The sequence below is a fragment of the Phalaenopsis equestris genome, unplaced genomic scaffold (genome assembly GCF_001263595.1).
Source record: "Phalaenopsis equestris unplaced genomic scaffold, ASM126359v1 Scaffold000135, whole genome shotgun sequence".
In the NCBI taxonomy this organism is placed as follows: domain Eukaryota; kingdom Viridiplantae; phylum Streptophyta; class Magnoliopsida; order Asparagales; family Orchidaceae; genus Phalaenopsis; species Phalaenopsis equestris.
This window is the reverse complement of record NW_018164577.1, coordinates 593882-608736: the sequence shown is the minus strand read 5'-3', so window position 1 is coordinate 608736 and position 14855 is coordinate 593882. Positions and strand designations below refer to the sequence as shown.

The 14855-nt window shown below is 33.0% G+C and overlaps 1 protein-coding gene across 1 annotated transcript in view; it reads left to right on the top strand.

Moving 5' to 3' along the window:
* The window catches only part of LOC110021582 (probable protein arginine N-methyltransferase 6), a 32748-nt gene extending 17985 nt beyond the window's left edge, over positions 1-14763 (top strand). Inside the window, exons 6-13 of the mRNA XM_020720133.1 lie at positions 4118-4186; positions 4313-4390; positions 4567-4645; positions 4964-5058; positions 12032-12116; positions 13459-13664; positions 14200-14318; positions 14405-14763. Coding sequence (XP_020575792.1) covers positions 4118-4186; positions 4313-4390; positions 4567-4645; positions 4964-5058; positions 12032-12116; positions 13459-13664; positions 14200-14318; positions 14405-14447 — 774 coding nt within the window. The 3' untranslated portion in view covers positions 14448-14763. The remainder of the gene's footprint in view (positions 1-4117; positions 4187-4312; positions 4391-4566; positions 4646-4963; positions 5059-12031; positions 12117-13458; positions 13665-14199; positions 14319-14404) is intronic.
* The last annotated feature ends 92 nt before the right edge of the window (positions 14764-14855 follow it).

Genomic DNA, 14855 nt, shown 5'->3' with positions numbered 1-14855 from the left:
GAAGATCATCTTGCCTATCGGGTAAAGAAGTAAGTCATATGTCTCTAGAACTGGAGTTTACAGCAGATTTAGCTCTTGATGAACTATTGCAAATTCAATTAAAAGAGATCTGGCATAGTAAACTTATTGTTGAGCACTCACCTATTAAACCTATAAAATTAATTTGTCTTCCATTCACATACTTTTAAGGCTCTTTAAATAGAAAATCCATTTAAAAAAATGCACTCTCTCAATGCCATGAACCTAAAAGTCAATAGCGAGTCCCAATTTACAAACTCGATCCTCTATGCATGGAATGGAGTCGTTAATTTATATGGTGTGACAAGTATTTAAATGGGTCAAAGTGTTATTCTAATTAGGAACTCAATCCTCTATAAGAACATAGCAAACTCGATAAGGTCTGAAGCGACAAAGTGAAATCATTCTAATTCCCCGACAATGGCTTCATGGATAGAAAATTTCAATTGGAGGTGATCGTATATTTAAAATGCTTCTAAATCAAAATATAGGTTATTTAGGATCAAGTCATGATAAAGATGTTGAATTTTAAAAAAATATCATAATATTTAAAATACTCCAATAAAAATTTTATTGTTTAAGGCTAAGAGTAAAATATATCCAATTGTTATAACAGTTTATTAGAGATTTAAGTTTCCGAAAAGCCAACATCATGTCAGTGTATCTCTATTAATATTTTTAAAGGTGTCATATTATTAAAGACAAAGCTTGTGTCATCTAATTAAGTGATTTTGTCACAAATTGCACCATAAAATATGGTTATGATTGGGGCCTTTTGACCCGATGGTTTGCCATAAAATAATACCATTAAATATATTCATTGTCAGAGCTCATAAGTTATTCAGTGGTTTGATTCTCCTAAGTGATGAATTTTTTAGTGCACTTGATAGAACATAAAACTCTTTGTTTGATAAGGTTGACTTAAATATTATCATTAAATTAGCATCCACCCTAAGTTTACAAGTTATTTATATATGATGCAACTCATATGTACTAATAGTGATCATTCGGGTAGGTTGGGTCGACTACCTCCCTTAATTAAGTGAACTTGGACCTTTGGTAATCAACGTTGGCAGAATCATGTACTCGTCATTATTCCTTCACCATCCGCATTATTCCTTCACCATCCGCTCTAAAGGAGAAGTGTGGTAAAGCTTCTCAATCTAAAATTAATCGTTACTACTATGTGCTTGGTAATTAACACCTTAACAATGAACATTAATATAAAGTTCTCTCTTGTTATTGGACAGTATAATTAATCATTATCGCATGTGTTTATGGGAAGTCTAGATTTTGATCATGAAGTTCTGACAAAATGATAATAAGCCATCTGCCTTGTCAATCTATTCAAAATTACAAGACTCGACCTTGTAGATCAAACTAACATAAATTTACTTGGCACACGCAACTAAACATAATTAATCTTGTAGAAAGAAATAAAGTCTACCAATGCTGATGGGCCAACATAAGCCCTTTTAAGAGTCAAATTTACTTACATGAGCATGAGAATGCAAGGCCACAAGTTAAAATGAAGCTCACAAGCTAATAAGTCAATGAAAATTTTAGTCATGCTTCTATGCTTGTAAGCCCAATCATACTTTTGGTGCCTAATCTACCTAGCACGAAATAGCTGTTTGAGGATGTGTTTGGTCAAATCAGTCTTTGAAAGGCTTCTTTTGTAAGCACTTACTGTCAACTCTGATGGACCTTCATTTGAAATGTAAACTTGGCCTTTCAAATCAAATTCTAACTTCACTTGCATGTTGTCATCAAGTTTTCTTAATTGGTCTAGCTCTGAGTCAACATGTTTGTTAAAACAATTGGGTGAGTGGGTTAGTACAAGTTCATAAGTTCAATCAAATGAGTTGGTGTTGATATGCCAATCCTTAATATGACCTGGGTGAATCTGAAACTCACTAAGTAGAAGTGGATTTCCATCTCACCCTTGGACAAAGGTGACTCTCTGAAATGAGCTGAAATCAAATTCAGATCTCAATCTTTACTCAAGTCTGTGTTCTTTGGGTAACTTGTAGATACAAAGCAAGTTTTACCACGTAGAGTTGATTGCCCCAAAGGGCAAGGAACCTTCATTTGAAATGTAAACTTGGTCTTTCAAATCAAATTCAAACTGCACTTGCATGTTTTTATCAAGTTTTCTTAAGTGGTCTAACTCTCGGGTGAGTGGGTAAGTGCAAGTTCATAAGTCCAATCAAATGAGTTGGCACTGATATGTCAATCCTTAATATGACTTGCTTGGGTGAATCTGAAACTCACTAAGTAGAAGTGGATCTCCATCCCATCCTTCGTCAAAGGTGGCTCTTTGAAATGAGCTGAAATCAAATTCAGATTTCAACCTTTACTCAAGTCTATGTTCTTTGGGTCATTTGTAGATACAAAGCAAGTTCTTCTATCACATAGATTTGATTGCCTTAAAGGACAAGGGATTTGTCATAAATGAATAAATGTCGAGTTAAACTTTTTATGTGGACTATAGTTTCACTATGAAGTGCGTCTCCACAATACTAATTACATTAAAAAAAGGTTTACTGAAGACATTTCCCTTCAATGTGAGTTGGATTTTACTGTTAGATAATTAATTATGCCTTGCATTCAAGCCATTATTGGTCATTTTTTAGTATATCTTAACCGCTATTGGCATACTAATGTGCCTCTAAGCGATTTTAGTATAAACTAACAATTTGATACATCTCATCAGTCATTTTTATTACATTTGAACCATGATTTGCAAGTTTCATGCTTTTGAGCCTTCATAAGTACAGTGAGTTTTGAGCATAATAATGAAATGACTTCTCCTTTGTTATATCACTACAATTATGTTTTGAATATTTGAAAATCATTGATGCAAATTTTTTTCTTTGGTAGTTACTGCATGAAGTCATCTTACTTTCGTACATTGGGTTCATTAGATCAATCAATTATGATGAAATTATGAGATTTTGATCGAATTTACCTTTTACTATCTCTAGTATATTGCTAACAATACAATTAATTCCCTCAATCAAGCGTATTTTTTCTCTAAGGGTTAAAAATGTAGTTAATCGTGGGGTTTTACACTTAAAAGAAATTTTGATTCTTTCAAATCATAGGTAAACCTTGGCTATTTGTGAGGAAAAATCTCTTGACAAATTTAATACCCTCTCGATTAACTTCAACCAAATTGAACTTCGGATGCTCACTTTGAGAACCCGCAAAAGTAGAAGTGGTAGATTTAAGGTAACATTGAAAAACTTGTCCAAAATAATTTATGAATAATATGTTTAACACCTCAGGCAACATTGACAAAAACAAATGGTAAATAAGTATTTCCTAAAGTCGATCCAAAATAGTTATGATAAGGCTAATTATGATGATGATGATGTTGACGTGATATCTATTTATGTGTGCTTACTCATTCACTATGTGTATCAATAGCGAGCTACATGTGCACATACATTATATGTGTTATGTGTGCGTGGAGCTATTGTACTACTCTCCTGTAGCTTCATTTTTTGATTGAGCTCCTATTTCTAATAGGCATGTAAGATGAATTCCTTTGAAAGTTTGGCTCATGGCTAAACTTATTCATTTTTAATTGAAGCCTTATTTGAATCAAAAGTGAATTTAATTTTGAGCAATCCCAATCTTTGAGCTAAACTGTCATTCTTATTTTAGGTTTGCCCAAGAAAGGATATAATATAGCATCCGTTGGTTTTGGGCTGCAGAGTTTAGGATTGATTAATTTAGGGAACATCTCAATGTTGTCTTTCTTTGCTCATCAAATATTAATTCATTTTTGTGAATTTCAGCACTGTTTGGCGAGTATGATTTTATTATTTTATATTTTACTGTTTCCATTTTCTTCCTTATATATATCAGCTTTTCTGTTTTTGAGTGTTCATGTTAAACCTGTTTCATTTATTGATTTAGAGATTTGAGTTGAAGTTAACTATTTTCATCCTCTTTTACTCGATGATTCTGATATCTGAAATATTCAGCCTTGAGCTCTTTGATGTCACTAGTTGTCCTTTTATGAGACAAAGTTCTCACTTGTAAACGATGTTTGGATCTTATTTGGATCTTATTGAGGATCTTATGGCAGAAAGTTAGCATTGAGGAGAAGGTAGATGTCATAATTTCTGAATGGATGGGATACATGCTTCTGTATGAGGTGAGCTGCATTTTTCCGATTAAGAATATTGTGGTCTATCATATAACTGAGATAAGCAATGCAGTATTTGGGAGTTCTTGTACTTTTAAATTCTGGAACTCTAAAGCTATATTTCTGCATATGTAGAGCATGCTGAGCAGTGTGATTTTTGCAAGGGATAATTGGCTCAAACAAGGAGGGTTGATCCTGCCTTCACATGCAACAGTAATATTTTTCTACTAAATTTTGATTCCTTTCTTTATTTTGTACATCTCTTAAGTAAATGCTATTTTACTTCTGATCTGCCAAATGTTCACATTTACGGTATTTTCTTACTTTTTTCCCATTAAATGACAATTAGGGATGATGATCCCATACTGAATATTCATCTTTTGTTGCAGCTGTATATGGCTCCTGTTACTCATAGTGAAAGATATAGTGAAAGCATAGATTTCTGGCGCGATGTCTATGGAATTGATAGTGAGTAAACTAGTGACTCAATTATCTAATAGCATCAAATTTACTTGCATTGTAAATTGTAGGTTATGAAAACAGTCGGTTTGCTCAATTATTATTGTTACAATAGAATAAAACAGCAAACATACAACAATTTAGCAAAAAATTAATTGAATGGAATGATATTTTATTCAAAATCGACTCTTGAAAGTGACAAGGCTATTCAGTGGCGTTTTTTAAACTTGCTTGATTAGCAAATATGTTTACTTGGAGTAATTTATGAGACTATAAACTTAAAATTATGTGATGATAAATTGCTAATGAATTTCTCTTGGTAATCAGTGTCTGTGATGCTCCCACTTGCAAAGCAATGTGCTTTTGAGGAGCCATCTGTTGAAACAATTTCAGTTGAGAATGTCCTGACATGGCCATTCGTAGTGAGTTCCTCATATTACTCAAACTTAGATATCTTGGGTTAAATATTTATCTTGTATAAATTTTGATGCTTGCTTTTATTCTAGTTGCAACCGGTAAATTGTTCTGCATGCCAAGTATTTATTTACCGGATAAAATGTCAAATAAAATGTTTAATTTATATGCGAAGAAACGTGTCTGATTTTATGTAGTTTTCATCCTTTTTATCAAATATTAAAAGCTACAGTGGCATTATTTCATCTCAGTTTCTGTGAAAATTTTGAAATTGCCAATTTCTCAACTTATTTTATGAGGAAGTATGGTGAAAATGTTTTGGAGTGGATCCAACACTTGCTTGGGCGTGAATGAGGCATTGCTTGTATACTTGTACAGCATCGATCTATGTAAAATGGAGGTCTTCAAGAAGTTTTATTCATCCTAGGCATCAAACTATTAAAAAGTTGTTTATGATTTAAAAAGAAATGAGGTGGGAGATGAGCTGGAAGTTGGGGGATCATTTATTGCTTTCTGTAAATCAGTCGAATCTTTACGCTTGTTTTTTTAAGCACTATGCACAATCCATTCCGGATAAAGAAATTGTTGTGTATAGATGGTTAAAAGCAAATATATCAAATAATATTGTTAGGTTTCAAATATAAGTATTACTTTATGATCTTTCTTAATGTTTGCAATATGCAAACAAATCTGTTCAATTATGCCTCTACTCTTTATCACTATAAAAAATGCGACAGGGAGACTTGTGCTCTCAAATGTTGAGTGTTTTCTTCATGCGCTCCTTTCTGATGGATTGTCCCCATACTCACCATACCTGATGGATTTGTCCTCATACTCACCATCCTTGTTGTCTCATGGTTTCATTAACTTTTTAAGAGATTAAATCCTAATATGTGTGATGACCAATTAATTTGAGTAGAGACTCTCATCTAACACTAATAAAATTAAGTGACATTTGCATACCACCCAATTTCTATATATTTTATATGTCTAAAACAAATTTTGCTTTTTTACATTTATACCACCCAAATCTTTCATATCATATTAAAAATACCACTATTTTAACTTTTAAAAGGTGAATTACACATTTTCATGCATAGGCAAGGTTGCTTCTATGTAAAAATTGAAATTCAGGTGTTAGATATGTAAATAAATATGAATTAAATACATAAGAATTGAGTAGTATATATGCATCTCTTCCTAAAATTAAACCAGGTTCACTTCGAAGTAAGGCAAGGCAACGTTATATTATTTGTCATGGCTCTCATGCTCATTTGTTGCTTACATGAACACCTTGCTTGAGGCACTAGGAATTGAGACAAGTGCTTTTACTTGATTAAAGAGCTAACCGTTAATACTTGAAAGAGCGGATGCTGAATTAAGTTTCATAACGGCAATTTGACATGGAATGATGTGAAATAGGAAAGTGCATGACAAGTAGTTGAAACAAAGGGCATGCTCTAAGAAGTTGGATCAAGGGTGGGTGCGAGAGCTTTAACTACTTAGAGTTCTAGATCCTGTTGGTGATGAGACTAAGTCTGAGGCAATAAAAGAGATATTTATAGAGTTTAACATCTAGTGAGGGAGTGTAAAGTATGGATGATGATGAAAATGGAATTAATAATTGTTAAATTTTGATGAACTTCAGTATTGTCCAGTCAAGCTAAAAAAGATAAGCTTGGTTTGAACTACTAATTTTTTAGTTCAGTTCTTATACAATCTGAACTCGGATTGCTTTTGACTCAATACTTTGCTTTACTCATAATATTCTATTGAAAAAATAAACTTTATGGAAATAACTTTATTTGTATGCGCTTGTATGTGTATAATTTTATATAATTCAAGTTGATTCAAATCATATTTTGAATGTGTAACTGTGGTTTGACATAATATTGATTTTTTTTATCCATAAATTTTGCTTCTGAATTAATTTAAAATGATTCATGTTGATTTTTAATTTGTTTCAAAATTCTAGAGAGTTTTTGGAGAGTTTTTTCTGCTATAATTGCCACTTTACCTTAAATTATGCACATTGTAATGTTCAGTAGTTTAGCCATGTAAGTTATTTGAACACGTTTTTTGTGTTTTTTTCGTAATGTGTTTAGAAATTTTTAGATTGTTGAATGCAATTAATCTTGAAATCCTATAATTTTACCTGTCTATCACGTGTTAGTATTAACATATTGTCTTTTTATACTCTTTACAAGTATAAATAATGAGTAGATTTTCAAGTTGTGATTTTATTTGATTTTTTGGGTTTATATAGCAGGGCTTGTGCTTTTCTTCTTGTTGTCGGAGCATTGAAGAAGCTTTTTGGGCCAAGACTTTTATTCTGATATTTGAAATGTAGGTTTTTTAATGCAAGTTAGGGGAAAAACTATCTTTTTACTTTTCTTTTTCTGGTTTGTCCAACCAACAACCTCTTTTTGACAGCTGACCATAAAACCGAGCTAGTAAATGGTTGCACCAAATGAAGCCTTTGTGAAATAATGCCTTATTTTGTTAAGGCAGGCGTTTGATGCGATGCCTACTACTATCTTGGGCTTTGCAAAGCCATAACACTTTGTGGGTGCCTAGTATTTTTGGTAGCATTGAGTAAAATAATCATAAAACTGAATGTCAAATCTTGTATTAATAGAATGCATACAATCATACGTGAACTATCTAATGAAGAAATTTTTTTTTTTTTTTAATACTTATACAAACTCTAGACATATATTTGCATATGTATATCAACATAATTTTCAACTATTTAGTTATTGAAAGGATGATTGATGAACGAGTTTCTTTAGCAAAGAGCTTTAGAAAATAGAAATTAATCATTGAATTTTCCAGCTACATATTTTATAGAATCTTTTTAGAATCTAACCATTTAAATAATAAGATGATGGGGCTATGGCCTATGGGATTAGTTGCCTGATCGGCTTTTGTCAATGACTTGTTTTTTTTTCTTTTTTTTTATATTTAAAACCAATTTTTGGTTTCAATTATCATCATGTCCTTTGCATCTTTTGTGTTTCCCAATGCTCCTATTAAGCTATGCTATACGTGTTGACACTCTCACAACTTCAGGCAGCCTCAACATCACTTATCATAAGGCTCCCAATGGTCTTATATTGTCTCAGTGTGCTCATTTTAAAATCCCAATTTCTTTTGTACTTGTAACTTGTACACTTTTTGGCATCTTAGAAACACCTCCCAATAATGACTCAAATTAGGGCTACTCAAAATAATCAAAAACTTAGAATATTTTGAAATTCACTCAAACTTTGATTCAATTCAAAGTCAATCGTTGATTTTGGCTCTGCTTAAAAGTTGGAATTAATTTTTAGTTGATTTTAAGTTTCAATTGACTCACTTAAATATAGTTAAATTTTGTGTGTGTTTGTGCGTGCGTGCATGTGTTTGTGCGTGCATGCGTGCGTCTGTGTGTCTGTCTGTGTCTATTTGTGTTTGTGTCTGTGTCTGTGCCTGTGTGTAATTTAAGTAATGATTTTTAGCAGTGCCAACGCAAGTCACTTATTTCGACTTTGTGATGACTTTGAACAACATAAGAACCAAAAGATTCAATTTTGAGGCACGTTCAATTTGCTCAAACATAACTTGAACTTACCTCAATATCAATCTTCACCAGCACAACTATTTCAACTTTGTGATGACTTTGAACAACATAAAACCCAAAGTATTCAATTTTGAGGCATGTCAATTTGCTCAAACATAACTTGAACTTACCTCAATATCAATCTTTTTTAACATTTGGAGGTTTATCTCTAGCCTTTTTGGGAGTGTCATCCCTTATCTTAGTTAATGAAGGAGTTTCCCTTTATGTAGGATGATCTTTGTCAAAATGTTTCAACTGCACCAAGTAGTACTCAGTACATTTCCCAATGATTGTAGCACTAATCCTAAAAGTATCATGGTTCTATACGCAGTTGATTTAGAAAAGTGACTAAGAACATTGCTCTCCCAATACAATGAAAATGGGAAAACAAATGCCTCCACTATATTGGGTGATATGTAAGGGTAAAGTAGAAAAAAGAATTGGATCCATCAGCATCATCCTGACCAGATTAGCATTAATCTCTCCTCTAGCCAAGTGGACAGTGTTGTAGCTTTAGTTTGACATCAAATATGCCCTATAAAAGGTTAATGTACAAGCACTATTAGATTTTTTTGCTCTCTTTCTAATTTTATGTGACTTTGCTCTTGACTAGGAATTTCTTGGTGAACAATTTGAGGTGTAAAACTTTAAATAGTGTTTAGGTTGGAATCTTTATTTTGATGGATGGTGATCTATTAAATGAGATATAAACCCTAGGTTTCTGATAATGCATGTTGAGGTTAACAAAATTGAGTTAGCACTTTAGTGCAAACTAATTCTAAAGCTTCTGCAACAAATTCTTTATATAACCTTAATCAGACAACCTAGTGATCCAACTGAGGCTTGCTCATTTCATTCCATTATTGGCATAGTGGCATGACCTCTTGAACTCTATTAAGGAGGTATATGCTTAGAACTAAAAAAATAAAAAAATTAACAAAGAAATGGCACAAAAAAAAATTTGAATGAGGCTTGATCTAGCTAATCAAACAAATGGCATATCATTGAGGCTAGAGTTTAGGGTAATGGTTCAAAATTGACAAATACTAGCACAAAATTTCTTGCAACCTCACATGGAAAAAATTGATACGCCTCATGAAACCCAAGAGGTGTTGATATGTTGATAATTTTGCACTTGTTTTTACTTGTATTTTTGTATTTTACGTGATAATACTGCACTTTGAGGAAGTTTTTATATTATTTTTGCAGATTTTGAAGCAGGAAAGGGGACAAACGGGAATCGAAATGGATTGAATTGGAGAAAATGAGAAAATTTTGTCATTGGAGTCTAGGCGCGAGTCCTTTCTCAAATGGAGCAAAAATCCCCAGAGAACAGAAAGGTGGCGCTACCCCTTGGCGCCTAAGCGATGCTGTCAGCATCTAGGCCTCGCGATACTAGCGCCTAGGCGTCGCGATACTAGCGCCTAGGCGTCGCGATACTAGCGCCTAGACGCCAGATGATCAGAAAATTTGTTCAAGTGAGTGGCACCTAGGCGCTAAGTACTTGAAATTTGACAGTTTTGGCAGTTCAAAACTTGAGAACAAAGAGGTGATGGCTTTTTCCCTTATTTTTCTTCTGCAAAAATTTGGAGAGGAGTCTTGAAGGAGATGGTCAAAAATTCTGCAATGAGATCAAGTGCAATTGTGTTTGTGAGTTTGAGAGAAAATTTCCTACTTGTTTAAGATTCATCGCACTATTTATTTGGGAAGGAGATAAGTACAATCAAGTTATATTTTTCTTCAGATTTCTTTGTAAAAGACTTGGTGTATGACTGATTTTCTTAATGTAGTGATTGTGTTGATGTGCTTTATCATGAGTGGTGAGTAGTTTCTTTTATTTCTTCCTTGGATTGGGAATGTGATAGGATAAAAGTGAGGTTTCTTTTATTTTTTGTGCTTGAACTTTCTAAAAGTGTTGTATTAATTTTTAAACTTAATTTGCATTTTGCTTGGCCTATGGTATAGTTAAAACCACTCATGAACTTTGAGATACTGGAGGATACATTGTAGAGTAAAAATTGTTAACCACATAAACTCACTTGAATATGGATATTACGTTTAAGTTTATGCAATCAATAGGGAGTTGTTTTTGCTTGAGTGAATCATGGGATTTAGAGACTAAATTCATGATAGCTAACCTTTCTTAGACTATCGGAAAGAGATAAGAAAGAAGGATTTTGCTCCTGATTGACACTGGGCTTTCATAATTTTCTTAATTATATTCTTCACTAAGCCAATTCGAGGGGGAAGTCTGTCGAACCTTCAATCTCATAAATAATCTTCTTGCTTGTTAGGACAAACTTGTTTTTCATAACTTTAGAATAGGTTTCAGAATTGAACTTGTGAATCAAACATTTCAGACTTGGTTTGAAAAATAGTAGGGTAGAATTTCTTCATTGAGTTTTCCTTGTTCCCTGTGGGATCGACAACCGGACTCAAATCCGGTACTATTAATACTCCACGTATACTTGCATTCGTGCTTCATAGCACTTAGTGTGTGTCAGGTGTTACAATGAGTGAAGAGGGAGGGCTATTCAAGAATTGGTTTAATTAAAAAAAAAATCAAACAATGGTCACTATAGTATTAAATGATGTCATCTTAGAGTTCTTTCTTACTTAAGTTTGTTTAGTTGTTTTAAATCGATTAAATCTAATAAATTTATCTGATATCTATAAAGTGTCGTGCAACACATGCCAATTTGGTTTGAATATGATGATTAAGATTAAATGTACAGGTATTATCGTCCTAATTTGACTAGACATTACTTGGAGCAAAAAATTTTAAGTATGCTCGATCCATGTTGACAATGTCAATCAATGTTCTAACTTGTGGCATCTTATAAAAGTGTCCTAGCTATTCACAAAACCTATTTTCCTCTTAGCACTTTTTTTCATCCTTATTCGTACCGATTACTTCTTTAGACGTGTGCTGAGGCTATTCCCCTCAAGTTCAGGTCACCAACATGAAGTTTTTTGGGAACACATTCCTTGTTTGAGTTCCATGCCAAATCATATTGGGCAATGGCTCGATCTTTAAGAACGCCAATTTCCATGGGTCTACTAATTTTAGTAGGTTCGTTTAATGCCACTTTTAATATGTAGCATAGGCCAGGGACTTGATTGAAGTATTCTTTCACCAAGCTTGTCGGTTCTAGTTAAGTCAGCTATTTGTTTCTCCAAATAATTTTAGATTTTATATTATTTAGACTTTGGCTAGCTCTACATTTTCATTGCTCATTATGTGGTGGTTTTTTAATTGTTAAAGGATTTTGAGAAGGTTTTAGTTATTTACTATCTTGAGTACTGATCTTATAGCTTTAATTCATTGAAAGCTTGTTTAATTTTTAAAAAGAAATTTATTGTGTGGATTTCATGTACAGGTTAAGTTTATAGATTGCTACACGGTCACAGCTCGTGAGCTTGAATCTATTACCGCGAAGTATAATTTCACATCTATGTTGAGAGGTAAGAGTTTCTCATTTTCAAATGAATCTTACTGATTGTTTGTTCTTCTTTTCTGGTCATACTTCTCCTGTAAGTTTTGTAATGAGAGTTATATAACTTAGCTAACTGGACTATTCGTGTGCCATCCATACTTAGACAATAAGCCTAAGAGGTGTATCGTGATAAAATTTGTCATACAAGTACATTTTTCTTAATACCCTTTTCTTCTTTATGCTGAGCCAGTTTTTCAGTCTCTTACTTCTTAGAGTTAGTTTTTGGTTGTCAGTGGTCTATTAATTCAGTAATGTACTTCCATGGATAGGATCAGCCCAACCTTTGTTACTGAGAAACTTGAAATGGGCTGTTTTGTTAGGCCTCCTTGAGAGAAGGCCAGAGCGTGTTTGTAGTGTTTTAGCTACGTTATGGCTATGCCGGGATTCATAATTAATTTGATTGTCTAATCTAAATTAAATCTTTCCATGTAATTCAATTTTAAAATAAGATTATTCAAAGGGATTATCCCTACCTAATTTAAATAAAAATAAGCATAATAAAATACTAAAAATTTCAAATTGTTCTAATAGGAACTTGAATCTTGTAATGAGTTTAGCTTATAAGATCGATGCAAACTATCAACATCAATGTAGATATTCGTTAACCTAGTCGCCAACTGATGCACATAGTCGGTGCACATCGTTGATGCATGTTGTCATATAAAGACTTATGCATGCCATCAACACCAATGTCGATGCCCACCGGCCTCATCACCTACTATTTAATAATAACATGCAAAAAATTGCCCAGTTATCTCTTGCGAAATCTTGTTTTATCTATGCAATGGACCCAATACATTAATCTCTCATTCTATTGACACTACTTGCCTTTCAATATATATATATAGAAGACAAAGTTAAACAGTGTGTAGATCTTAAGCTGAACAATGATTATCCACCAAAGGCTGTTGCCAAGGTATGCGCATTTGTTTTTTATACTAGTTATTCTTTTGTGGCCCTGAAGAAACTAAATCAAATTCAGGTTTTGGGTGTATATTATGTATATGTATATATATATATATATGTTCATATCCAAAACAAATATTCTTCTCTCCTTGTATTCTCATGTTATGCTCATTTCAGATTAAATATGGCAGATGATGCCCACTTATGATTGTGCTCAAGTGATTCCCGAAATGCCCAAATTCTTGTGGCTGATTTGTTTTTACAAATTGCATGTTTTGCAAGCGAATTATAAAAAGTTTAATTTTCTTTGATTTTCTATACTCTGGATACGAACTTTAACTATTTGTTTATTCATTTATTTTTGGTCTAAGTTGAATCTAACATCATTGTTTAAAAAATGAAAGCTCCTCTCCATGGCTTTGCTTTTTGGTTCGATGCTGAGTTCAACGGTCCTTCAACATTCCCTACCAACGACAATTTACTTTCTGGGGGTTCAACTTCCAATTTATATTCTACTGCTTATAATAATCAGACGAGAAAGAAAGCTAAATATGATCAAGTGCTTGTGCTTTCCACGGCACCAGAGGACGAACCAACCCATTGGCAACAGGCACGGTTTATTTTTTCCTGTTGAATTTTCATTTTCAGGTTCTCTTTCCCATTTAGAGCGCCATTTATTTACATGCTTGCCCCTAAATCTTCATGTAGTTGTATGTTTTAGGTTGAAAGTTTTATATTTATTTTCGAGAAAAGTGTCAAAAATTTGTCCCCTTGCTCTTTGTAAAGTGGCATTTTAGTCTCATAATCTATAAAAGGGTCAATTAATCCTCAAACTCTTTTAATGGGGGCTAAAATAACCCTTCTCGAGGATTATTTCAATCCATATTAAAAGAGTATGGGGACTAAACTATCCCCATTCAAATAGTCAGGGGACTGGTTTGACACTTCTATATAACATTCCCGTGCATAAATGACGTTAGCACGTGCTTTCTCTTCATATTAGTTAATACGGGTCATCTTTTTAATGTCTTTCAGAGATTAAATTGTGTTGTATACAAGTAAATATAAAAACTTAAATGTTAGATATTTAATTTTATAAGAATGGCAATTCCTCATTTCTTTTTTTCCTTTTTTTGGCATTTCAGACCATCCTATACTTGTATGAACCAATAGAGGTCATACAAGATCAAGTGATTGAAGGTTCCATTACCATATCTCAGAGTATGGAGAACCCGCGGTTTTTGAATATTCACCTCGAGTACAGGTAGCCAGCCTATAAATATTGAGATTAAAACCCATGGAATTCTCTCTCTAAGCTCTCTCTCTCTCTCTCTCTCTCTCTATGAACAGTTCAGGAGGCAGGTCTTTCATAAAGGAGTCTATTATGCGATGATTTTGGACCTGCAGATGTGATTTGTCTTTCAGCGGCTAGTTTTAGAAATATGACTTCATTATTCAACAAATCATGATCCCATTCTACATGCTCAAATTTTTTGATGAGGAAGAGTTTTTGATCTTTCAAGAATTTACTTTTTATCTTAGACTGCATTAATCAATTGCCACCTTGCTAATATGAATGGGCATGATTCGTGATGAGTCTGATGACTAAAACCCATGTGGTTCTTTCTTTTCTTTAAATTTATTTAGTTGTTATTTTTTGTAATTTTAATTTATAATATTTAGATTATGATGAAGATGCCTATGCTTTTCGGTGCACTTCTATTTTACAGATTGTTAATTTTCTTTTTTTTTTTAGCAATTAGTACCATTTGTGATTCTTCCTCATTATATATATATATCT